A 26,833-nucleotide genomic window follows, 5' to 3' on the forward strand; every position below is an offset into this window, starting at 1 on the left:
GACAGTGTACAATAAAGTCATAGGCCTTCACATTCACTTGGCAATCACTCAGTGACTCACCCAGAACTTCCAGCCCTGCAAACTCTGTTCCTGTTAAGTGCCCTATAGAGGTTCACCATTTTTTATCTTTTATACTGACAGTATCTTTACTGTAATTTTTCTATGTTTAGATACACTAATAGCATTGTGTTACAGTTGCGTACAGTATTCAGTACAGTATCATGTTGTATATATCTATGGCCTAGGAGCAATAGTCTATACCATATGCCTTAGGTGTGTAGTAAGCTATACCATCTAAGTTTGTGTAAGCATACTCTATGATGTTCACACAGTGAAATTGCCTAAGGATGCATTTATCAGAACTTATCCTCATCATTAAGAAATACATGACTATGATTACTCTAGTAAATTTTAAAATCTAATAACATTATTTTATTTACTGAATTTATTTATATGTCCTTGATTGACTATTTCAGTTGAGTGAGCTTAAATTCTAGGTTCTCATGCCAAACTTGGCAAAACATGGTGATCTTTCATCACTCTTTCTTATACCCAGGAGAAGTTCTTTTATGAGACTAAAACATTGTACGCAGCTAATATATTAGAATCGCTTTTGGATTAAACTGATCCAAGGTTGATTCGTCTGAAGTAGTTTTAATAGCCCTACATAACCACAAACGAAGTGACTTTTAGATACTAACTTCAGGAATGGTTCTTCAAGCCAGAAGTCTTCTGACGCATCATGATCATAATTGATTATTTAATAAATGCTTATTGTATGTCACATACTGTACAAAGCCTTTTATATATGTTATCTTATTTGATCCTCATAACATTTCTATGTGGTAAATACAATTATTTATTCCCCTCTTGCAGATGGAGCTGGGGCTTAGAAAGGCTGTAGACTTGCTTAAAGTAATTGAGGTAGGAATTAGTGGATTTAGATACTTGTGTATTATCTCTCTTAAAACAATGATTGACCTTAGTTAAAACCCTAATAATAATAATATAATCTACTACCCAGTTGCTGGAATCTTCTGTCAAGGTAATCCTCTCTGGCTAGACTAAGTGTAATGGGATTTGGGGGGGGGGGGGAATTTTAGTTGCAAAGATAGAGTCTGAATTTATTTTCCTGATGCTTAAGAGCCAGAGAATAATTTGGTAAACACACACATGCGCGTGTGCGCACACACACACACACACAAATGCAAAAAGCAGTAAGTCTTTGAAAATTTTTACAGCTAATACACTACTAGAACTTATCAATGAATATATTGGAGAATGTTGCATATATTTCAACTTGTACAAAGTGGGGTTATTGTGAAGTATATAGCTACTTGTGAACCATAAGAAAGGCAAGATGACAAGACTCACTGGAGTCGTATGTGCATGCTTAATAAATAAAAAATGTGAAAACATCCTTTCTAGCTATTGGGAGTGGCTGCATCTTAATTTACCTGACACTTTTATAAAAATATCTCACTTTCAGAATGCTAAGTAGGGTCTGTATCTCAAATTCCAAATACAATCTACAAAGCAAAAACATATTAATTTGATATAGCAAAACAGCCCCACAAAACAACAGAAAGAACAATGTTAGACTAAGTTCTGGCCCCAGCTATAAAACTAACTAGCTATTTCACTTGGGCAAGTCATTTGGTATCTTAGGCATTTGGTTTTCGCAATATGATAAAAATGAAACCAATCATGACTCAGGGTCTAAGTCTAAGGTAGACAATAGTGTCACAGTTTCCCATATTGAAACTCAGGAAGTGGGTTGCACTGACCAAAATGTTATTAACTGAAATATAAAAGTTGATAATTTTTTTCTTGGCATAGAAGTTGCAATTTAAAATATCAATGGGAGAATTAAGATATCAGAAGTTCTTCCAAGGTTGAGACTGATCTTACTCAGATAATGCTGCAGAATCTGATTGTGTTAGAGTTGAAAGTAACCTTAGAGAGTCAGAGAAGAATAAAACACCTAACACAAAAGATTACTAGAAAGATAAAATAATATATAGAAAACACCTAGTTTAATGCCAGGAACACGATGAGGCCTCAGTCTAGGAATCTGACGTGCTGAAGCAAGAGGAAGGTTGTCGTATATTTTGCTTTTCAGGAAATAGTTTTTTAAGATGCTCTTGAAAATTCAGCACCCTCATCTGAACAGTTCAATTGTGAAATAGTTAATACAGAGACATTATAACTGTTCTTGCTGTTGAAACTATACTTTTATGAGTGAATCATAAAGTATATTAAATTTTCATGTGACCACAATAACATTTACATTCTTAAATCTTTTCACCAGAATTTCTGAAAAGTCAGATTTCTCCCATCTTATGTTTTGTATTTTAAATATTCGTTTAAAAATACTTCTAGGTGTACTGAAAAGTCGTGAGACTAAGGAATTCACCCAGATTCCTTAAATGTTCACAGTTTATCATTCTCACTTTATTGTTATTTATATACACACATCCATTTTTCTGAAACATTTGAAATGAAATTGCAGATATGATGCAGCTTTTCCTCTAGATATTTTAATGTATAGTTCCTAAAAATAAGGCTTTTAACAATATAACCACAGTACAGTTTTTTAAAAAATGAAATTAATGTTGATGTAATATATAATTTACAAGTATGCAAATCTTATCAATTATCAATAATGTTCCTTATCCTGTATTATGTGAGAACTTATCAAGTATCATAACTGACAGCTAAATTATGAGGACACATGGACCTATAGAGGGGACCAGCACACGCTAGGGCTTATCAGAGGGTGGAGGTTGGGAGGAGGGAGAGGATCAGGAAAAATAACTAATGGGTATTACGCTTAATACCTGGGTGATGAAATAATCTGAACAACAAAATCCCATGACACAAGTTTACCTGTGTAACAAACCTGTACATGTACCCCTGAACTTAAAAAGTTAAAAAAATTAGCAAGTATTATGTCAATAGCTTTTCCTCAAAGTTCCAGTCTGTTTCATTCTTTTCTGCACTGTATTTATCTCCCATTTCACTTGGTGGCATAAAAGAAATCACAAGCAATGTCTCTGGTCTGATTTCAAGTTGATGAATAAGTTAAATAGCACAGGGCCACATACAGAGCATGACGGGACACTTCCCTGTAGGTTGATAATTCTGCTTGGGAATGATTGCTCAACAAATGATGTTCCTAATTACCCACTAATTGTAATGAGAAAATGTTATATAATGTTCTCATAAAATTGTCTAATACTTTTAAAATTAGAAATTTGCATATCTAATTCTTTTGCTGCTTTTTTTGACTACCTCTACGAAATGGTTACTTCTAAATTTCTAAAATCTTGCTTCCTTTAATCAGTTTTTCCTTTGCTTATATAATAATGATGGTGGTGGTGAAGATACGTGGTTTTGGAAACCAGGATCATACCTAGGTCTTGATCCTGGTTCTGAAACTTAGTAATAGTGTGGTCTTAGGCAAGTTACTTAAACGTTTTCTGCAAAACAGTAAAAATGTCACCTATCTCATATGATTGTTACTAAAATTAGATGATGTATGTAAAGCACTTTTGACCATGCCTGACATATAATAAGGGTCAGTGAAAGCTAGCAATTATTAATATTTCTAATAATAATGTTCAATAAAATTTATAATTTGTTTAGAAATCAATAAATATGGTCAAATTTTAATTTTAAAAGCTTTCCTTTAAACTCCTTATTTTCTAACAATAAAGGCAATCAAAACAACAGAAACATAGGTATGTCAAAACCAGTGTAATATCAGTTTAAAAGCCATACTCCAAAAACCAAATTGCCAGCAAGGTACTACTTGAGACCAGGACAGGCAAGGACATTTCACAAATCAGTACATTCTAATGAAAATGTCAACTCCTTTCTAGATTTGTAGAAATTCTGCAGTTGTGAGCACATTACTGTGGTTCATGTTAATCAGAAGATAATATAAAAATCAGAGAGGAGAAACCGCCCAAAATCTCTGAACCATGAAATCTATCACGTCCTCAATTTTGATGACTTTCATATCATCTTGTAATTGTTGGTTGTCAGCAAATTAAACCTACTATGTCAAAACTTACCTGAATATGATGGTACCCTAATTTGAGAACTAGCTGTTCCATCCCCTCCTTCACTATACGCTCGAACTTCAATAATGTAGACTCCAGCATCTGGGAGTGGTACTACTGCTTGAAGTTTCTGTGTTTCAATAACTTGGCTGTTGCTGTCACCCTCTTGCCTATAAAAAACCTATGAGTTATAACAGAGGTTTAGACATTTGATATGAAAGATTACAAACGCACATTGACTACCTACTGAGCGTCACATTCTGAGATAAGCACAAGACCTTCAGTTTAGACAGATACACAAGCAAATGTAATGCATGTGCAATGTACTGCAGTAGAAGTATACAAAAGGGCCGTGGAGGTACACGAGAGAGTTTAATTTTGTCTAGGGGTTTAGTGAAAGCCTTCCAGAGGAAGTGATGTCTGAACTACATATTTAAATATGGTAGAGTGGACCCCACTTGGAGAAAGGGAGGAGAATTCCAGAAAGAGATAGGATAAAATGAATAACTACATCTAAGCAATAAGGAACAATGGCATGAGGGTAGGGAATGAAGAGGGGATATATGGGAATAGCGAGGAATGAGGCTAGAGAAGTAGGTAGAGAGGAGGCAGATCATGGAGAGTCTGTTATGCGTGGTTATTGAAATGAACAATATTGTAAGGGAGTTTAGAAAGCTCATCTTCAAATAGTTTGAAAGGATTAAAGAGAAAATTTGTTAAACATATAAATAATAAATCCTTAACAATGTAGGAAACAAAAGTGAAAATTTTATTTTTTAATTTTTACTTTTATAGTGGTTTGCTTTTTGGTAAAATCAGCATTTGGATATGTTGTGTAGCAAGGCTAAAGCTTTTTAGACAGCTGTTGTGGTATCATAATTAAACATGCATGCACAGAAAACAGAATTTTGGAACTGCAAATCAGGACACAGGATAATCCTTTGTTTACATATTAAAAAATGAAGTCCATAAAGTTTAGGTGACTCGTACAAGACTATGTGGCTAGTTAGGGTAGAAATCTCATCAGAAGATTTATATTTGATAATCACTTCAGAGCTTTTTTACTATATTGTACTATTTACTCATGTGCCTCCAAAAATAGTCAAGTAAAATTTTTTTGGTATAGTCAAGTAGCAGCAGTTAAGATGTGTTTAAATGTATTTTTATTCAGGTTCATTCTTTTTTGTGCTTTTTCATAATTGGTGTTATAAGTACATAATGGAAAGAAAAATGGCTTTGTATTCATACAGATCTGGATACAAAACAACTTCCTACAAAACAGCAAAAGAAAACGAAATCTCCTATGCCGTCCTGGCTGGGAAAATGTGGGCAAGTTACTAACTTTTGTAACTTCAATTTATTCTACTGTATGGTAGAGATAATAATAACAATTTTAGAGGTTTTAGGGGAGTAAAATGAGAAAGTGCATGTAGAATACCTAGCACAGGACCTGGTGCGTGATAAGCTTAATAAGAGAAAGCTACTCCTTCTGTTGCCATCATTGTTTATTCACCGTTAAAGAGTTGGTATTTCAAGTGCATCATACAGTGTGAACTGACTTGGGAAATTAGACAAAAATCAACATATATTTTCTTATGGAAAATGTGCTTTGAGCTTGAATTAACTTACATACAAAAAACCCAAATAATTCTTTAGAGAAGCAGTATTTCCACATATTGAAGCCTGCATGTACTTGATCCCTCTGAATTCTAGTAATAAACGATCCCTCCATTTCACTTCCTTTTTTTTTTTCATTTAATTTTAAATCTACTTCACGTTCTTGGGAGGGAAGTGAATTCTCCATTTAAGTGTGATGTGCGAAAATGGCATCTATTGAAATCCTTATTATAAAGGATGCTATAGTCTCAGTGTAAATGCAAGTTGATAACTATCACCAAACATTTACTGGACATCTCATGCAGGCCAGGCATGAGTGCTACATACTGGAGATTCATCATAAAATAAGATCACATGGTTATGGTCTTCTTGGCATTTATAGTCTAATATTGAAGGCAGACAATGAAATGAAGCATGATATGTATTGCAGTGGGAAATATATTTGATGCTATAGTAATGCACAAAGTGGGTACTTAGTCAAGATTGGGGAAATCGGGAACACTTCCTGGAGGATGCCTTGAGCAGCTTTTGTCTTAAAATGTGACAAATATATCTGTATTTATGCTTTTGATTTTGCGTGGAGCATTGTGATGAATTAGAATTCTGATCATCCATGTGAGGTAATTAGAAAGCAAATTTATGGGAATGGGAAAGTATGTAAATTGGTGAGGACTGGCAGGAGAGTGACTATTTTAGAGGACACTGTTATTATGATTCAATAAATTACAATTCTTATGACAAAGAAAAATACATCCAGCAATGCATATCTAATGTTCTAGAGTTGAAGAAAAATTTGTGGATCAGTTGAGATTTAGGATTAAAAGGTAAAGACAGGGAAGAAAATCTGTGGTATCGAAAGGAGTTTCAGATTAAGTGTGGCTTTTAAACAATATATCCAGGGAGATGGAGTGCTAAACATATATATAGATCTACTAAGTGAAAAGATACATTAAATTAATAGTTAATCTTCAGTGCTTTAGAGAATATCGGCTCATTTAAAAATCCTGATTTAGAAAAGATGAATGAGAACTATGAAAAGGTTAAGGAGTTATCAAGACATGTAAAACATAGTTATTGACAGTAAGGAGTCCAGTGAGTTCTTAGAGAATATGGACATTCATAGATTGACAGTTGCAATGACAGCTATGTTTATTTATAAATGAAATTGTGTAATGTATTGTGTCAAGGCTATTCTCAAATTTTGGTATTAAAAAAAAAAAAAATGGAGAGCAGTGGGTTGTCCAAAGAGATGATCCTAAATAGAAAATGTGATATTGCTATTCTCAAAAGCTTGATCTGGAAATGGCTATTCTATATGTTTGATGGTAGTAGAATATTGAGGTGAGTGTGCTAAACATATAACAGAATAAATTTTTGCTGGTTATACCCAAAGTACTACTGAGAAGGATGGCTCATATTAAGAGAAAGGCCTATTCTTCCACTGAGCATCTTGGGAAGAGTTGATGGGTACAACTGCCCTTCATAAAACAGGGTGAGGAATCTACAGCCTCAGTCACAATGGGATGGGGAGGAAGGAATCAGTACGACAATGGAAATTAGATAAATAGAAGCTGGGAGACACAGTTTCAGTGAGAAGTCACTGCATGAAGGTTGGCTGAACACAGTTATAATGACAAGACTTCCTTTTGGGCCCTTTGCAGATGTTTGCTTGTATGTTGTTCCTTTCTAACTCTATCTCCCCAGCATTTTCAAAAAGTCTGCTTCATATATGTACTGGATATGACATGAGCCATTTCTGTTTGAATTATTTAAAATTCTGAAAAATTTCAGGCATAAATGAATATAAAGAGGATAGTATATAATGATTTTGTACCTATCATCCAAGTTAAGTCATATATGAGTCTTTTTAATTTGTGGAAACACAGAAAAGAAGGCTGAGTCTCATATTTAGAGTGACTATAAGATGAAAGGGCCAGGCACAGTGGCTCAAGCCTGTTATCTCAGCACTTCGGGAGGCCAAGACAGGTGGATCACGAGGTCAGGAGATCGAGACCATCCTGGCTAACACAGTGAAACCCCATCTCTACTAAAAAAAAAAAAATACAAAAAACTAGCTGGGGGTGGTGGCGGGCGCCTGAAGTCCCAGCTACTCGGGAGGCTGAGGCAGGAGAATGGCGTGAACCCTGGAGGCAGAGCTTGCAGTGAGCTAAGATCCGGCCACTGCACTCCAGCCTGGGCAACAGAACAAGACTCCGTCCCCCCTCCCCCCCACCCAAAAAAAAAGATGAAGGAAGAGCTGCAGAATAAAAGAAATCAGAGACTAGCGTGGCTATAGACTACAGTTCCCAAGAAGCTGGAGAAATACAGGGAAGGGCTTCAAAGTTCCAGTGGGTATGTAAAATAGTATCAACCCAAGTGTACATATATCTCAGGAATCTGGAAGCTCAGCTGATATCTCAGTTGCGTAAACAAATGAGAACCTCTGTTTGTATCTGATATGGTTTGGCTGTGTTCCCTCCCATATCTCCTCTTGAATTGTACCTCCCGCAATGCCCATGTTTTGGGAGGGACCTGGTGGGAGGTAACTGAATCACGGGGGCAGGTCTTTCCCGTGCTATTCTCATGATAGTGAATAAGTCTCACGAGATCTGACTGTTTTATAAAGGGGAATTTCCCTGCACAAGTTTTCTTCTCTTATCTGCTGCCATGTGAGACATTCCTTTCACCTTCCACCATGATTGTGAGGCCTCTCCAGCCACGTGGAACTGTGAGTCCATTAAAACTCTTTCTTTTATAAATTACTCAGTCTTGGGTATGACTTTATTAGCAGTGTGAAAATGGACTAATACAATATTGATGGATTGTATAATAACTAATAAACTTTGGGCCTGATTTCCTTCTATTTGCCCCAGCTTTGTAAACGGGTAAAAAGTAGAGGTGGGTGAGGGGAGGTATATGGTGAAGGGGCTGTATATCTAGGAAAGGCTATTTTCTAGATATAGACTTGAAAAACTAATAGTTTTCACTTAGATTATAGCCTGAGGTCCTGAATTCTTTCTAACTGCTTGAGTATTTTCTGAAGGGATAACAGTTTCTGTTTGTGGGGAAGGGGACATTTGCTGAAGTGAAAGCATAGCCCCTGAACATTGAGTTTTATTTTCCCTTTCACTCAAGCATAAATCTGTGTGAAGAAAATAAGGTGGAGATAAAATGGTTGTTTTACTTTATAATCTGGGTAAAGTACTTTCATGGTGTAAAGAAAAAAATTTTCCATTTTCAAGATCATTAAAATTATGGCTGAATATACTTTAGTCCATATGTTTCTTTTGGCATTTCTTTAGTAACACCAGTAATGGTGAGTCTTACAACATGTGCTACAATTAGTAGGGATTCTAGATAGAGAACCCAAATTATAGGAGTTGTACAAATAAAATGTTATTTGTTTAAAAACTTTTATTTGAAAACAATAAGTCAAGGTAGGAAAACTTTTATTTGAAGTTTTTATTTCACTTTCCCCATCATTTATAAATAATGTATTAATAAAATAGGCAGTTGATTCTGAATTGGGGAATGTAAATACAACAGAATAAATAAAGTGACACATTTACTGACCTGAGGAAAAGTCATAAATATGCTAAATAAATTACCAAATTGGATTCAACTTCCCAATGAAAAGTTATTTTGAGTGGAAATAATTTGTATTATTATTTGGTACAATAAGGGGTGTCTACAACAGATCATCCTTTCCAACATCTTGCTGGTTCTCTATGTGTCTGTTCCTTACTTGTTAATGGAAGGTGTGATATCTTGAAATTATTGCTATTAAATCTGAATTTCTTAAACAAAATTCCAAGAAGCCCAGGATCTCTTAGACAATCTCAAAAATAAATCTGAAAAGTTTCACCACTAGGTACTGCTTAATGGTTATCTGAATGAATTCAATTTCGATGTGTTACCTATTGGGCAATTATATATGGTTCAATTCCATCTATCTTTCATGATATTCTTGGTCACTTTTGAAGGCTCTGACAAGATTTTGTGGTAGGGAGACCTCTTTTTTTTTTTCCCCTAACATCTGTTAACAAAATTTCTGTTATCATCTTTCTCTGGTAATATCTGGTAGTTATATATGTTGCTGACACCTCAATGTCTGAAATTGAGTAAGGAAGAAAGATCTGTGCTGCTATGGTTTTAATGTGTCCCCTGCAAAATCCAGGTGTTGCCAATGTGATAGCATTCAGAGGCGGGCCTTTAACAGGTGATTATATCATAAGGACTTCTCCCCTCATGAATAGGATTAATGCCCTTATAAAAGAGGCTTCTCATGGCTGTTGGCCCTTTTGCCCTTCTGCCAAGTGAGGACGCAGTGTTCCTCCCCTCTGGAGGATGTAGCTTTCAAGGCACCATTGTGGAAACCAAAATCGGACCCTCAGACACAGAATTTGCTGGAGCCTTGATCTTGGCCTTCTCAGCCTTCAGAACTGAGAGAAGTAAATTTTTATTTTTTATAAATAACCCAGTCCCAGATACCTGCTATAGCAGCACAAAAGGACTAAGACAATGCCTTCTTAGACAATGGGTTGCTCAAATGTCGAACTCTGCTGTTTTATGCTACTTCTATAGTTTACTTTTCAAGACTTTATTAATATAAGCTTTACAATTTTATAATGTACTGATATACATTTTTATGGTGTTCTTATATTCCATGGAAAATGGCAAAATAAATTTAAAAATTCCTAGAAGTATCAATGCACATTTATTTGCCTGAAAGGAGTTCAACTACTAAGGATTAAAGGGCACTGTATTATTCCATTATATGATTTACTTTTTAAATTTTTTGTTGATACATACTGAGGTACATATCTTCAGGGTAATATGATAATTTGATACATTTGCATCATGTGTAAAGATCAAATCAGGGTAATTGGGTTATCCATTACCTTAAATATTTATCTTTTTTTATGCTAAGAATACTCAAATTATTCTCATCTAGCTATTTTTAAGTATACGATAGATTATTAACTATATCACCCTTCAGATCTATCAAACACCAGATCTTATTTCTTCTATCTTATAGTATATTTGTACCCATTGATTAACCTGTCTTTGTTCCTCACTCTCCTTTCCCCTTCCTGGTCTCTGATAACAACCAGTCTCTATGAGATCCAGTTTGTAGTACATTTTTTTCAGAATGTCTATCTTGTATATAGCATCTTAACTCTACAAAAGAATCATTTATTACATTATTTATGCACTGAGTATATGGCAAAAAAATCCACATTTCCTCCACATTTATTATGTTTTAATAACTTTCACAACCTAGAAGTCTCCCAGATAAATACGTTTCCAAGTTCTTCAATCTTAAACTGGACTTAACGTAAAAGATGGAATATATAATCCCTGCATTTTAAACCTCAGGCTTTAATCCAAAGTTCTCAGCCTCAGACCTACACATAATAAACATTTCCACTGATCCTTTCTGCTTGCAAAAGTGAAGTAGTTTGCAAAGACAGCGTGAAGATTAAGTGACCTCCCTTTTTAATATTCCAATTAATTATGGAAACTCTCCCTTTCCCCGATTAGCAAGAAATCTTCTTCCTCAAATGTTCCAAGAATCCTAGGGGCAAGTTCAGTCTTAACGGGTCAAGCCTGCCTCAAATGACCTTGTGGAAAGAAAAATGATTAGTGTCCTATATCCCTATTTCATTAATTTTTGTAAGTGACACCCATTGCGCTTAAGAAGAGGTGGCCTGATATTATAGTGGTGCCACTCTTGGTTGGCAGTAATTTTTGGGATGTAGCAGGAATGAGAAGGATTCCTAGTACAAAAGGCTTCTCCTTCTGAGTATCATGCCCAGCCCTGGTCATTCTATATTAGTGTGCACCTCTGGATGGTATAGTTCTTTAACTGCTGTGTGGGGATCCTTGCCAAGGGTGCAGTAGCTCCCTTCAACATCATACTCAGAAGAGGGGCTCCAAGCTTGTGTTCTCTGGGTTATAGCTCTTTAGTTTATATTCTCTGCTATTATTCCTAAATATATATTCCTGTCCCACTGGGTCTATGTCAGGAGGAGCTTTCATCCTTGGCTGCTCTGTGAAAAACCGCCCTCTGAAGAGAATCCAAACTCTGGGTTAAGCCCAGTCCAGTCTGAAGTCCCCTTTCCCTCAGGGAGCCCTTCCTGTCAGCCATTCTCTCAGTGGGGATTATCCCACTCTTCAGAAAGGTTCTGATAAGGTTTAGTTGCAAAGGAGAAGGTTTTGAGGTCTCATTCCATTTGTTATCAGCAGATTTCTTCTGTAAGAATCAATTCTTCCTTCTCAGGGATATAAGGAAGTGCAACCATTTCAAGAAATAAAAGGGAAAAAATATCTTTGGCAATGTGTGCCTACTTGTCATTAATTTATACAATGAAAATAGACTATGCTAGTGATTCTTCCCCCGGCAACAAGGTATTCCAACGTGACTTGTGTTATCTTTATTAAGAGGGAACTGGAGGCAACTTTTCAAGATCAGTTTCTTTGTTAAAATTTTAAAAATTTTACCTAATAAGACATGCTCCTCCAATAACAGTAAGAAACGGTATCTGTTTTTTCATGAGAACATTTTATATGCCAAGCGTTTTATACAAGTTCTTCTTTAGAACATCCTGTATAATTTGTATTATTATTGCTATTTTTGCCGTTTGTGAAGTTAATAAAATAAAACTGAGAAAGTTTAAACAACTTACTCAAATTACTCAACTAGGATTTGAGCTGAAGTCTATCTAAATCAGTGGCCAGTGATATATTTTCCTCTAAACAACAACAAATGGCAAGGTTATGCTGGAAAAAAAATACATATTTGATAATACACATACATAAATAACTGCATAAGACATTTCTATCTGGGCCAACATTATTCATCCATTCTAGAAACATTAGGAACAAGAAATACGATAAAGTTATTGCCTTTGAGGACTTCAGTCTGTTTGGGGAGATAGTTATATATAAAAGGTAAGAACAATGACTGGGATAGAGGTGTCAAATGTGAACAAAGAGTAGTGGCAACCAGCCTGGGATCCCTACGCCCAAGCTCAGTCGAGTATTTTTTCTAGTTATATGGTATTTCTCTATTCTCCCTTGAAAGGTACTTAAACCTTATGAGCCTTCCAGTTGACCCTACATGTTTATCTGGTTTTCTCTTGCATTCTACTTTGCCTCTCTAGTTTGGGATATTGTTCATCATAGTTCTAATGATTTTAGATTGATTCTTGAATGGTCTATCATATTTCTTGCCTAACTGCTATCCCTAAGCATTAAACAGTATATTTGCCTAAGAGGAGAAGTTGTGAGAATATGGTCTTTTGGGGAACGGTATGGAAAGAGAGGAGTAAGGGAATGGTATAGAAAATGACCCACCTGACCTTCCTGCAAAAGATCAAATTCAATATTCCCGAGCATTAGTGATGGATTTGTGTGTGTGTGTGTGTGTGTGTGTGTATATGTATGTCTGTGATCTATCCTAATTACAGTAGGTAACAAATGCTAGTTTGTGTAATATAATATTAATGGGAATTAACTTAAAATATTACATTTATAACTTCAGTTTTTAGCTCCTCAAATTTTAGCATTTTATATATTGAATACTGTGTTACCATCTCTGATAGTTGAAAACCACCTATAATGATACCTTCCAGTCTAAATATTATCACTGAAATATTTTAAACTATTATATTTAATATATTTTATTACATTAAAAATATTGTGAATATTCAACTAATGATTCTGTGTGAAGTTTAATGCAACAAACAGAATCTGACATTATAGAACAAGAATTTGAAATTAAGCCAATTCAATACATAGATCACATCTATTTAAAAATCAGATAACAGTTATTCTTCAAAAACAAACTGCACATGTTATCAAATTTCCAGATCTTACTGTCACATAACAGAATAACTGTATGTAAATGTGGGGTCTCTTTTGGAGCTTGCTGTGTCTCTCCCTGGATTTTTTGTTTTCTGTCTAGTGTTCCGGTCCTTGCATTTTTCTTTTCTTCTTCCGTTTCCTTGCTAATAGAAAGTCTTTCCACTAAAACGAAATGGTCCTATATTTGTCAGCTGCCAGCAAAATTAGTCTCCTGGAGGCGTATGCCAGAATTCTCTGCCTAAATTCTGCTGGTCCTAATACCATGCTTCACAGAATCATCTTCACACTACATTCAGATTGTCACTACTTTTCCTACTCCTTCCCTTTCTGTGCCTTGTGCAGTTGAAACTAATTTTGACTGCCTTGGCTTCTCTATCTATAGGAAGGCTATGCTTCTAAGATACAGATAGAAAATGATTGAGGAAAAATAGGTTTGTTAATGGGTCTTTTTATGCCTTATTAATTTTCCATCTTCATAATAACAGTTTCGGAGATGAGTATCTATGCAAAAGAGTGAAGAAATACTGACCTTGTAACCCACAACTTCAGATTCGTTGGCTAATGGTATGACGGGTTCCCAGCCCAGAGAAACCTGAGAGCCTTGCTGCTCCCACCTGAGGTTGCTAGGTGCTTGACTAGGGGCTGCAAAATAAAAAATGAAAGTGAACTGACAAGGATTCTTAAATACATTTCTTCATTTAATTCCTTGTGAGTATCTCTCTCTTTTCTCCTGCTTAGTAGTTGGCTGGCAATCTAGGCTTCCTTCCAGCTAGAGTCTGATAAGGAGGGTTTTGCTCCAGAAGTGTCATTTTAATAGCTACTCTACTGAGCTTTTGAACTTGAATCCTTTTATCTCCCTTCTGTGTCAAAATTGCTTAGCCTTGTTTCACAGGAAGATAACCTTTGTCTACTCTGAATGCGAAATGTTCTGAGCTAGTTTTAGGATTCAGATCTAAGCACTGAAGCAAGACTATGAATCAAAACTCCCCTTTACCTCTGCTTATAATGCACCTCACATGGCTTTGAGAAATGTTATAAGATATTTCCCCTTTGCCTGAAACAAACAAAAAGCCCAGGTCACTTACGGGATTTCTTGGTGGTTGCACTCACTTCACTGCTAGGTGGCCCATATCCAGCTCCATTGTAAGCCCTCACTGTGAAGTGATATAAGGTATTTCCTTCTAATCCTGTTAGGATGACGAAAGACTCATTCCCTCTAGTTTTGACTGTTTCTGCTGTATCTTCTTGTTCCATGTCTTTCCAGTAACCAACCTGTCAACAGATTGTCATATGGCAGGTTAATTTTAAAGCTTCCTCTGTGCTTGTGGCTCCTTGAATTTTTCCCTTTTTTGGATGTTGCTGGAGTCCACTCATAGGAAAAAATCACTCCTATATCACCCAATTAACAGATCTTACTAGTAAGGCCAAAATACGTTCCTAATTACTGTCTGCTTTGCATCTGTGTAAATTGCAGCACTATAGCAATACTCAAAAAAACAACCAAAGCTGCTACCTTGTAGCCTGGTGGCATGAAGGAGTGAAAATGCATCCTGACATTAAAGAAGAATCGTTTAAAGAAATTGGAGTCCTTTTGTCTCATAAGTCATCAGAACAATTTACCATTCAAAACCATGAAACTTCAAATGAATTATCTGAGTATGTGGCATCTGAATATATCCACTTGAGCTTCACATAAAGATGTATCACACAAGCTGTATCAGTTTAATGGAGAAGAGGTAGCAGCACACTGAATACTCTGGAGTGGTTTGAATGTAGAGAAACAGCATTGTCAGGATCTGGGGGTAGGGAGGGTCGAGGGAGGCAGAAAGGAACAGCTTTCTGTCAAAGCCCTTTTTATGCATTGAGATCATCTTTCCTGGTTAGGAGCTTATGCTAACTGGCTTCAGCAAACTCGATCCCTTTGTGAGACTTAATGACTGTCCCACAATTAAGCTAAAGCTTTACTCTGTTCAGGCACTAGAACTTAACTACCTATCAATGCAACAAAGAGTAGCTTTCTCCCTCTACTTCGTTACTGTTGATAGAGGCAGGAGGCAGAGAAATTCTAGGCAGACAGAAATGGGTTCCCAGTGAAACTGCACCTTCAAACTGAGACGCCTGAAACCTGTGGCCTGAAGCAAGAACTTCTTTTCCTTTTTGCCCATTCTCTTCTGATTTGTTTTTCTGAATAATGCCTTTTACCAATCAAATCTTGCCTTTTCCAAAACTACCTATGGCCCACCCCCACCATCCTGTGAATAAAAACATCCCACCATCAGTCAGAAGCGATGAGAGAGGGCTGCACTTCAGAGGAGAGACAGCTTGACCTCAGGGAAGAGACAACCTAACTTTGGGGAAGGCAACCTGCCCTTCCCAACCCCTTTCCAGCTCCCCTCTCCACTGAGAGCCATTTTCATTGCTCAGTAACATTTTCCACCTTCCCCATCCTTCAGTTCGTCCATGTGACCTCATTCTTCTTGGACACCAGACAAGAGCTCAGGGCCCACTGAGTGCAGGTACCTAGAAAGTCTGTCACACCAGCCCTTTGCCCTCACCAGTGGAAGGTAGTTGTCCCATGTGATGAGGCAAGGGGTCAACTGAGCTGCTAACACACAGCTGTCCACAAATGGCAGGACTAAGAGAGTGCTCTAACCCTCATTCTGGGGTTTCGGGGTCACAGGTACCCTCATCTGGGCACTGCTGTGGGTCCCACACAGAGCTTGCTCCTGTCAGATGAGTTACTAACACACAGCCATCCATGGACGGTGGAGGTAAGAGAGCACTGTAACACTCCCTCTGGGGTTTCAGGGTTGCAGACACTCTCACCTGGGAACCAATGCAGGCCCCACACAGAGCTCGCTTCTGTCAGCTGAGCTGCTCTCACACAGCTGTCCGGAGACAGCAGAGCTAAGAGAGCACTGTTAACATTGCCTCTGGGGCTTAGGCGTCACAGGCACCTGGCACCACCTGGGCACTACCATGGGCCCCACATGGAGATTTTTCCTGCCAACAGTTGGACTGGCTGGCAGGATCCTGCATTTATCCATGTGCGCCTGTTCTGGCTGTGGGGCCCCACATGGAGCTTATTATGTGCTTCCTCCCACAAAGGCTTGAATGCGGCAGGCTGAGTAAATGGGGCCACCCCTGTCACAAGTCTGATGAAGGGGCTGAGAAAAATCCTGCGTTACTGTGGTGAAGGTCATAAGAGAGTAATTCTTTCCCCCCCTCCCCCCAACTTAATTACTGTGGTGAAAATAGTAGATTACTGGACCCATTTCATCCTCCTTCGTGTTTTGTGTACTGTGGAGTCTAGAAAGCCAAACATGTTTTCCAGATTCTCTTTCAGCTAAGGGTGCTAATGGTGCTGCTATACTCTGTGGGTAGTGGGAAGTTTAATTGGAATTTGGAGACATTCTGGAACATGTCTAGGATTGCCTCTTCCAGTGGTGACCATAGGAAGTCATTATAGGCTCTGATCTCAAGAATGAACATTTTGATTACCATGACATATTAAGGACCTCAACCAACCTCAGTGCTACCTGAAAGCAAAAGGAACAAGAAATGGAAAGAAGGGGAAGGAAGTTACAAATTGCAACTACACCTTTATGAAATGAAGACCACAGTAATTAGCCACATTTTTTTCCTCGTCTTTTGTGTGTGTGTGTGTTTATAAATGTTAAATTACTTCAGCCTCTTCATATCTTCTGATATTTTATATGGAGTGTGTTATTGGTAGTAACTTTCTGATGTAGTTCCCTAAAGGAGGGGCAAGTTTTCACCATGAGATGGACAAATTGACTGATGGGACTTTCTTTTGTTCCCCCTGTTGGGGAAAGGGTTAGCACATTTTCATTTATAAAAGAGATATTTGCATTATGTTAGTATGAAACAAGCTTATTTATAACTTCTTCAAGAAATTCCACCCTGATTGCATCCCTGTCAATTGCCCATCTCTTTCTGAGCTTCAAACAAAACAAAACAGAAGAGCAGTAAGTTTCAAAAGGATGTCGGTGGAGACCTTTTATAGATGAAACTGACTTCTAGAAGCCACCTGGCCAAACATATGCACAGCGGGAGAAAATAGACTGTGAAGCTAGGTCTAGCTGTAAAATATCTCAGGTACCCAATTAGTTCCAGTTATTCTGCATCTGTGGATTTAAAATGACCATCATCCACAGTAGAATAGATGGGCCCCTCATTGCTCAGAAAATCCATAGCTTGCTTGACTGAGGATATGGACATGCATTTGATCTGGTTCTTGAGATCCTGAAAGTTCAATCCTTCAGGTCTTGGGCAAGCCTTAATCAAATTCAACACCTGGTTTTGGGCCACAGTGAGGCCATTTGCTGGCATGAAGCTATTCCCACCAAAGTAGCCTGCTTCACTCTTCCCTGGATTGCTGATAGGTGCTCTCCCTGCTGAGGGCTGGCTGTTCGCTTTGCTTAGTATCGTGTGCATTGATCAGTTCCAGAATATGTATGGTGAACTCATTTATATCCTCCAGGGACATGATCTTAAAGCTACCAGGCTGTTTTTGTTCTGAAAAGATCTCAGGTGGCCTGCCACTTTCACATATTTTTCTGGAGGAACTATAGTGTTTTCACTGCTGGTGTCATCTGTGTCAACCCATTGGTGAACATCCATGGGTGCAGCTGTCATGTCATCTATTTTGTAAACAATGTTGGTTGAAGCCCTCTCTGCATGTCTGATGATCCTCACAAGAGTGACTTGTGAAATCTCAACACTGCCAATTTTGAACACTTCATCAACCAAAGTGACAGAAAGCATTGGAGATACAGTGTGAGGTTCAATGTGCTGTACTCAGGCTCTTGATTTCTTTTCTGCTGAAGAAGGTGCCCGTGATCCAAAGCCTCCCTGGGACTGCATGTATTCGCCAACTCCCCTATGAGGAGCTGCTATAGCTTTCAAATCCACTGTTCCACATGTAGGCTGTGATTCTTTGGGGAAGAGGCCAGGAAGGTTAGGTCTGGGGAAGCTGCAGAACACCCCAGAACCAGGGGGCTGCCATACCACTCTAGTCACTTTTCTCTCCTTTAGTGGTTCTTAAGCTGGAGTTGAGGTTACACAATATTCACAAGTCACATGCACTTTCTGAGGTTGAACCTACTCTTCATTTAGTTTTTCCTCAGATGTAGATTTCAACAACCCACGAACTTTGAACTCTCTATGTAAAATCACTTGAAACCAAATTAAAATCATTAAAAAGATATCAATAATTAAAATTAGAGCACAGCTTATCATTTTAATACCTTCATACAATTGTTTTCTTTGTGTATCACTTCCTATATTATTTACATATTTAAAATAATTATACTTTTATGTCCTGCTTTCGTTCTCTTATATAAAAATATTTTCTTATTTTAAAAATAACATTCTATCATATGCCTATGTACCACATATTATTTAACCATTGTTGTACTGTAAAGCATTTTGATAGCTTCTAATTATTGCTCTTTTAATTAAAATGCTGCCATGGAAATATTCATATTGCTCCTTTAATTAAAATGCTGCTATGGAAATCTTCATACACCCTGTTTTCCACATATTAGATTAATTTCCCAGAATAGACCTCAGAAAGGAGATTATGGGTTCCAAAGTTGTAAAGCCAGAAAGTATATATGTGAATTTTACTTTTGGTATTTGTAAGCCACAATATAATGGGACAAGTCAGTTAACCAGTGAATCTCTGCATCTTTATTTATATAACAGAGAACATAGTACTTCTCTCAGGCTTGCAAATGATTTTTAGAGAGCTTCCCTGCTGTTCAACTGCTTAAACCATTGTTTCTTGATATTTTAACATTTCTGATTTTTATTATTTGTAAGTATAATTTTTTTATCCTTCATATTATTTTGGTTTTCTGATTTTATCTCTCAAAATTATTTTATTTAAAATTATAACGTACATAATATTATTATTAGTGGTAGACAGGAAGTATGAATTCCGACTCATCTAATACCTATAGGAGAGTATAGAGACTAACCTAAATAAAGAGAATGGCTTTTTTTGTTTGTTTGTTTTTGAGACAGAGTCTCACTGTATTGCCCAGGCTGGAATGTAATGGCACAATCTCAACTCACTGCAACCTCAAGCTCCTGGGTTCAAGTAATTCTCCTGCTTCAGCCTCCCGAGTAGCTGGGATTACAGGTGCCTGCTGCCATGCCTGGCTAATTTTTGTAGTTTTAGTAGAGATGAGGTTTCACCATGTTGGCCAGGCTGGTCTTAAACTCCTGACCTCAAGTGATGCACCTGCCTCGGTTTCCCAAAGTGCTGGACAGGTGTGAGCCACCATGCCCGACCAAAGATGGTTCTTCTTAGTAGACACTCCATTTTTTCCAAAGCTGATTCTCCAAGGTAATAATTATTTTAACTGTGCATATAGTATATTTGATTTTCTGATGTGATGATTCTATGATAGCCATGTCATACAATGCAGTTTCATGAAGTTATGAAATCTAAAACTCATGAGTTCTGCCATATGCAGCTGTTGATTACTGGGTGAGTTGTGAACTTTCCCCTACTTTTAAATTTTCATTCAGTCATATAAAACCATTGAGTAGTTCTTCCTACGATTTTGTCTTTGCTTATCCAATTTTTCATACTTCTTAAAATATTTTTTGGAGGCATTTTAGGGTCACAGCAAAATTGAAAGGAAGGTACAGAGATCTCCCATATCTCCCTGACCATTACACATGCACAACACATCATCTTATCAACGTTTTTTTTTTTTTTCTTGTCACGTTTTAAAAAAAATTTCTAATTTTTAGTTTTCCATTTTTTTTTTATCTCAATAGGTGTTTTGGGAATCAGTGCTGTTTGGTTATGTAGATACGTTCTTTAGTGGTGATTTCTGAGATTTGGTGCACCTATCACCCAAGCAGTGTATACTGTACCCAGTGCGAGAACTTTTATCCCTTGTCACCCCCTACCATTCCCTCTGAATCCCCAAAGTCTAAGGTATCATTCTTACAACTTTGCATCCTCATAGCTTAGTTCGTACATGAGTGAGAACATACAATGTTTGGTTTTCCATTCCTGAGGTACCGCACTTAGAATAATAGTCTACAATTTCACCAAGGTTGCTGTGAAGCCATTATTTCATTCTTTTTTTTTTTTTTTAATGGCTGAGTAGTATTCCACAGTGTATATACCACATTTTCTTTATCCACTCATTGATCGATAGGCATTTGGGCTGGTTTCGTACTTTTGCAATTGCTAATTGTGCTGCTATAAACATGTGTGTGCAAGTATCTTTTTCATATCATGACTTCCTTTCCTCTGGTTAGATACTTAGTAGTAGGGTAGCTGGATCAAATGGTAGATCTACTTTTAGTACTTTAAGGAATCTCCACACTGTTTTCCATAGTGGTTGTACTAGTTTACATTCCCACCAACAGTGTAAAAGTGTAACTTTTTCACCACATCCATGCCAACATCTATTCTTTTTTGATTTTTTTGATTATGGTCATTGTTGCAGGAGCGAGGTGGTATCACATTGTGGTTTTGATTTGTATTTCCCTGATCATTAGTGATGTTGAGTATTCTTCCATGTGCTTGCTGGCAGTTTGCATATCTTATTTTGAGAATTATTCATGTTCTTTGCCCACTTTTTGATGGGATTGTGTATTTTTTTCTTGCTGAGTTGTTTATTTTGTAGATTCTGGTATTAGTCCTTTGCTAGATGTATAGATTGTGAGGATTCTCCCCCACTCTGTGGGTTGTCGGTTAACCTGCTGATTATTTCTATTGCTGTGCAGAAGCTTTTTAGTTTAATTAAGTCCCATCTATTTATCTTTGTTTTATTGCATTTGCTTTTGGTTTCTTGGTCATGAAGTCTTTGCCTAAGTCAATGTTTACATGGGTTTTTCTGATGTGATATTCTAGAATCTTTATGCTTTCAGGTCTTAGATTTAAGTCTTTGATCCATCTTGAGTTGATTTTTGTATAAGGTGAGAGATGAGGATCCAGTTTCATTTTCAACATGTGGCTAGCCAATTATCCTAGCACCATTTGTTGAATTGGCTGTCCTTTCTCACTTTATGTTTTTGTTTGATTTGTCAAAGATCAGTTGGCTGTAAGTATTTGGCTTTATTTCTGGGTTCTCTATCTTGTTTCATTGTTCTGTGAGCCTATTTTTATACCAGTACTGTGCTGTTTGGGTGACTATGGTCTTACAGTACAGTTTGAAGTGAGGCAGTGTGATGCCGCCAGATTTGTTCTTTTTGCTTAGTCTTCCTTTGGCTACATGGGCTCTTTTTTGGTTCCATGTGGATTTTAGGATTTTTTTTTCTAGTTCAGTGAAGAATGATGGTGGTATTTTGATGGAAATTGCATTGAATGGCTAGATTGCTTTTGGCAGTATGGTCATTTTGACAATATTGATTCGACCCATCCATGAGCATGATGTGTTTCAATTTGTGTTGTCTACGATTTCCTTCAGCAGTGTTTTGTAGTTTTCCTTGTAGAGGTCTTCCACAGACTTGGTTAGGTATAATCCTAAGTATTTTTTTTTCAGCTACCATAAAAGGGGTTGAGTTCATGATTTGATTCTCAGGTTGGCCGCTGTTGGTGTATAGCAGAGCTATTGATTTGTGTATATTAATTTTGTTTGCTGAAACTTTGCTGAATTCATTTATCAGTGCTAGGAGCTTTTTGGATGAGTCTTTAGTGTTTTCATGTATACAATCATATATTTAGCAAACAGTGACAGTTTGACTTCCTCTTTACCAATTTGGATGCCCTTTATTTCTTTTTGTTGTCTGATTGCTCTGGGTAGAACTTCCAGTACTGTGTTGAATAGAAGTGGTGAAAGTAAGCATCCTTGCCTTGTTCCAGTTCTCAGGGGAAATGCTTTCAAGTTTTCCCCATTCATAATATTGGCTGTGGGTTTGTCATAGCTGGGTTTTATCACCTTAAAGTATGTCCCTTCCATACCAATTTTGTTGAGGGTTTCAATCATAAAGAGATGCTAGATTTTGTCAAATGCTTTTCCTGTGTCTATTGAGATGATTATGTGATTTTAAATTCTGCTTATGTGGTATATCACATTTACTGATTTACATGTTAAACCATCCCTGCATTCCTGGTATGAAACCCACTTGATCATGGTGGATTATCTTTCTGACATAAAGATTTTTGCATCTATGTTCATCAGGGATATTGGTCTGTAGTTTTCTATTTTTGTTATGTCATTTCCTGGTTTTGGTATTAGGGTGATACTGGCTTCATTGAATGATTTAGGGAGGATTCCCTCTTTCTCTATCTTTTGGTATAGTGGCAATAGGATTGATACCAATTCTTATTTGATGTCTGGTAGAATTCATCTGTGAATCCATGTGATCCTGGACTTTTTTTTGTTGGCAATTTTTAAATAATCATTTTAATCTCACCGCTCATTATTGGTCTGTTCAGAGATTCTATGTTTCTTGGTTTAATCTAGGAGTGTTGTATATTTCCAGGAATTTATCCATCTCCTCTGGATTTTCTAGTTTATGCAAGTAAAGGTGTTCATCATAGCCTTCAATGGTATTTTGTATTTCTGTGGTATCAGTTGTAATATCTCCTGTTTTGTTTCTAACTGAGCTTATTTAGATGTTCTCTCTTCTTTTCTTGTTTAATCATGCTAATGGTCTATCAATTTTACTTATATTTTCAAAGAACCAGCTTTTTGTTTCATTTATCTTTTGTATTTTTCTGTTTTTTGTTTCAATTTTATTTAGTTCTTCTCTTGTCTTTGTTATTTCTTTTCTTCGCTGGCTATGGGTTTGGATTTTTTTGTTTCTTCAGTTCTATGTGGTGTGACCTTAGATTGTCTGTTTGTGCTCTTTCAGACTTTTTAATCTAGTCATTTACTACTGTGAACTTTCTTCTTATCTCTTAGCTTTTTCTGTATCTCAGAGGTTTTGATAGGTTGTGTCACTATTATCATTTAGTTCAAAGAATTTTTAAATTTCCATCTTGATTTAATTGTTGACCCAACGATCATTGAGGAGCAGGTTTTTTGATTTCCATGTATTTGCATGGTTTTGAGGATTCCTTTTTGAATTGATCCCCAATTTTATTCCACTGTGGTCTGAGAGACTACTTGATATAATTTTGATTTTCTTAAATTTACTGAGACTTGTTTTGTGGCCTATCATATGGTCTGTCTTGGAGAATGTTCCATGTGCTGATGTATAGAATGTATATTCTACAGTTGTTGGGTAGAATGTTCTGTAAATATCTGTTAAGTCCATTTGTTCTAGAGTATAGTTTATGTCCATTGTTTCTATGTTGACTTTCTGTCTTGATCTATCTATTGCTGTCAGTGGAGTATTACAGTCTCCCACCATTATTGTGTTGTCATGTATCTCATTCCTTAGGTCTAGTATTAATTGTTTTATAAACTTGGAAGCTCCAATGTTAGGTGCATATACATTTAGAATTATGATATTTTCCTGTTGGACTAGTCCTTTTATCATTAAAAAATGTCCCTCTTTGTCTTTTTGAACTGCTGTTGCTTTAAAGTTTGTTTTGTCTGATATAAGAATATCTACTCCTGCTTGCTTTTGATATCCATTTGCATTGAATATCTTTTCCATCTTTTACCTTAAGTTTATGTGAGTCCTTATGTGTTAGACAGTCTCCTGAAGACAGCAGAAACTTGGTTGGTGAATTTGTATCTATTCTGCCATTATGTATCTTTTAAGTGGAGCATTTAGGCCCTTTACATTCAATGTTAGTATTGAGAGATGAGGCACTATTCTATTCATCATGCTATTTGTTGCCTGAATACCTTGGTTTTTGTTTCTATTGTGTTAATGTTTTACAGGTCCCATGAGTTTTATGCTTTGAGGAGGTTCTATTTTGGTGTATTTTGAAAATTTGTTTCAAGATTTAGAGCTCCTTTTAGCAGTTATTATAGGGCTGGCTTGGTAGTGGTGAATTCTCTCAGCATTTATTTTTCTGGAAAAGACTGTATCTTTCCTTTGTTTATGAAGCTTAGTTTCACTGGATATGACATTCTTGGGGGATAATTGTTTTGTTTAAGGAGGCTAAAAATAGGACCCTGATTCTTTCTAGCTTGTAAAGTTTCTGCGATAAATTTGCTATTGCTCTGATAGGTTTTCCATTATAGGTCACCTGATGTTTTTGCCTCATAACTCTTAAAATTCTTTCCTTAGTCTTGATTTTAGATAACATGATGACTATGTGCCTAGGTGATGATCTTTTTTGCGATGAATTTCCCAGGTGTTCTTTGAGTTTCTTGTATTTGGATGTCTAGGTCTCTAGGAATGCTGGGGAAGTTATCTTTGATTATTTCCTCAAATACATTTTTCAAACTTTTAGATTTCTCTTCTTCTGGTAACACCAATTATTCTCAGGTTTAGTCATTTAACACAGTCCCAAACTTCTTGAAGGCTTTGTTCATTTTAAAAATTCTTTTCTATTTGTCTTTGAAGGATTGAGTTAATTCAAAAGCCTTGTCTTTGAGCTCTGAAGTTCTTTCCTATGCTTTTTGCTTCTATTGCTGAGATTTTCCAGTGCATTTTGCATTTTTCTAAGTGTGTCCTTGATTTCCAGAAGTTGTGATTGTTTTTTATTTATGCTGTGTATTTCACTGAAGAATTTCCCCTTCATATTCTGTATCATGTTTTTGAATACTTTAATTTGGACTTCACCTTTTTCTGGTGCCTCCTTGATTATCTTAATAATTGACCTTCTGAATTCTTTTTCTGGCAATTTAGAGATTTCATCTTGGTTTGGATCCATTGCTGGTGAGCCTGTATGATCTTTTGGGGTGTTAAAGAATCGTATTTTGTCATATTACCAGGATTGTTTTTCTGGTTCCTTCTCATTTGGGTAGACTATGTTAGAGGGAAGATCTGAGATTAAAGGTTGCTATTCAAATTCTTTTGTCCCATGGGGTGCTCCCTTGATGTGGTGTTCTCTCCCTTTCCCTAGCAATTGGGTTTCCTGAGAGCTGATCTGTAGTTACTGTTTTTGCTCTTCTGGGTCCAGCCACCCAGCAGGGCTACTGGCATTCTAGCTGGTACTGGAGACTGTTTGCAAAGAGTCCTGTGATGTGATTCGTCTTCAGGTCTTGCAACCTGGACACCAGCACCTGCTCCGGTGGAGTCAGTGGGGGAGTGAAATGGACTCTGTGAAGGTCCTTGGTTGTGTTTTTGTTTAGTGCGCTGTTTTGGGGTTGGTTGGCCTCCAGCAATGTTGTGGGGCTTTCAAGAGCACACAGCTTCAATCCTATAGGGAGGATGCAAACTTGCCCTGATGACACCTGGTTAAGTATTCAGGTTTCTCAGGCAGTGGCCAGGGCCATAGCGCTCCCAAGAAATTATGACCTTTGTCTTTGGCTACCAGGGTGGGTAGGGAAAGACCACCTGGTGGGGGCAGGGATAGCCGTTTCTGAGCTCAGCCTCTCTTTGGGTGGGGCTTGCTGTGGCTGCTGTGGAGAATGGGGGGTGTTCTCTATGGTTCTCTATTGGTTCCCTGTCCAATACAGTTATATTCCCAAGGGGATTATGGCTGCCTCTGCTGGGTCATACAGGTCAGCAGGGAAATGGGGAAAAGCCAGCAGTAACAAGCCTCAACCTGCTCTGTAGTCCTAAAGGCTGGTCTCACTCCCACCAGGCCCCCATCCAACAGCACTGAGTTTATTTCCAGGCAGCCAGTGACCAAAGCTGAGAGCTTGTCCCAGACCACGTGCCTCCCCATTGAAAAAGCAAGAAGACTCACAGTTTTTTAGCATCTCAGGGAGATTTCAGTGGCGATCCAGTTCTTTCAAAGGGACTGCAGATTCTCTCGGCTTTACTGGTATGTTCCTGTGGTAGTTCTTGGAGCAAAAGTTCACATGCTGCTCTATCCATCTGAATAGGAGCTGCAAGCTAGTCCTGCCTCCTATCTGCCATCTTCAGTTTTTTTTTGTTTTTTTTTTTTTTTTTTTTTTTTTTTTTTTGTTTTTTTTTTTTTTTTTTTTTTATAGCAAGGTCTGATCATGGTTTGGATTGTGTGTCCCCATCCAAATTCTCATGTATTGTAATCCCCAATTTTAAGGTGAGGCTTGGTAGGAGTTGATTAGATCATGGGGACAGATTTCCCCCCTGCTGTTCTTATGATAGTGAGTAAGTTTTCAGGAGATGGTGCTTAAAAGTGTGTGGCACCTCGCACCTGTCTCTTCCTCCTCCGGCTATGTAAGATGTTCCTGTTTCCCCTTTGCCTTCTTGCCATCATTGTAAGTTTCCTGAAGTCTCCCCAGCCATTC

The 26,833-nt window shown here is 37.3% G+C and overlaps 1 protein-coding gene and 1 pseudogene across 1 annotated transcript in view; both read right to left on the reverse strand.

Annotated features, from left to right (window-relative positions):
* Positions 1–26,833, reverse strand: part of CNTN5 (contactin 5) — a 1,382,289-nt gene that overhangs the window by 1,896 nt on the left and 1,353,560 nt on the right. The window contains exons 22-24 of the mRNA XM_017887230.1: positions 14,639–14,825; positions 14,083–14,195; positions 4,080–4,248 (exon numbers count right to left, since the gene is read on the reverse strand). Coding sequence (XP_017742719.1) covers positions 4,080–4,248; positions 14,083–14,195; positions 14,639–14,825 — 469 coding nt within the window. The remainder of the gene's footprint in view (positions 1–4,079; positions 4,249–14,082; positions 14,196–14,638; positions 14,826–26,833) is intronic.
* LOC108538900 (replication protein A 32 kDa subunit pseudogene) lies at positions 17,691–18,498 on the reverse strand (annotated as a pseudogene).

This window comes from Rhinopithecus bieti, unplaced genomic scaffold (genome assembly GCF_001698545.2).
Source record: "Rhinopithecus bieti isolate Rb0 unplaced genomic scaffold, ASM169854v2 scaffold_14936, whole genome shotgun sequence".
Taxonomy (NCBI): domain Eukaryota; kingdom Metazoa; phylum Chordata; class Mammalia; order Primates; family Cercopithecidae; genus Rhinopithecus; species Rhinopithecus bieti.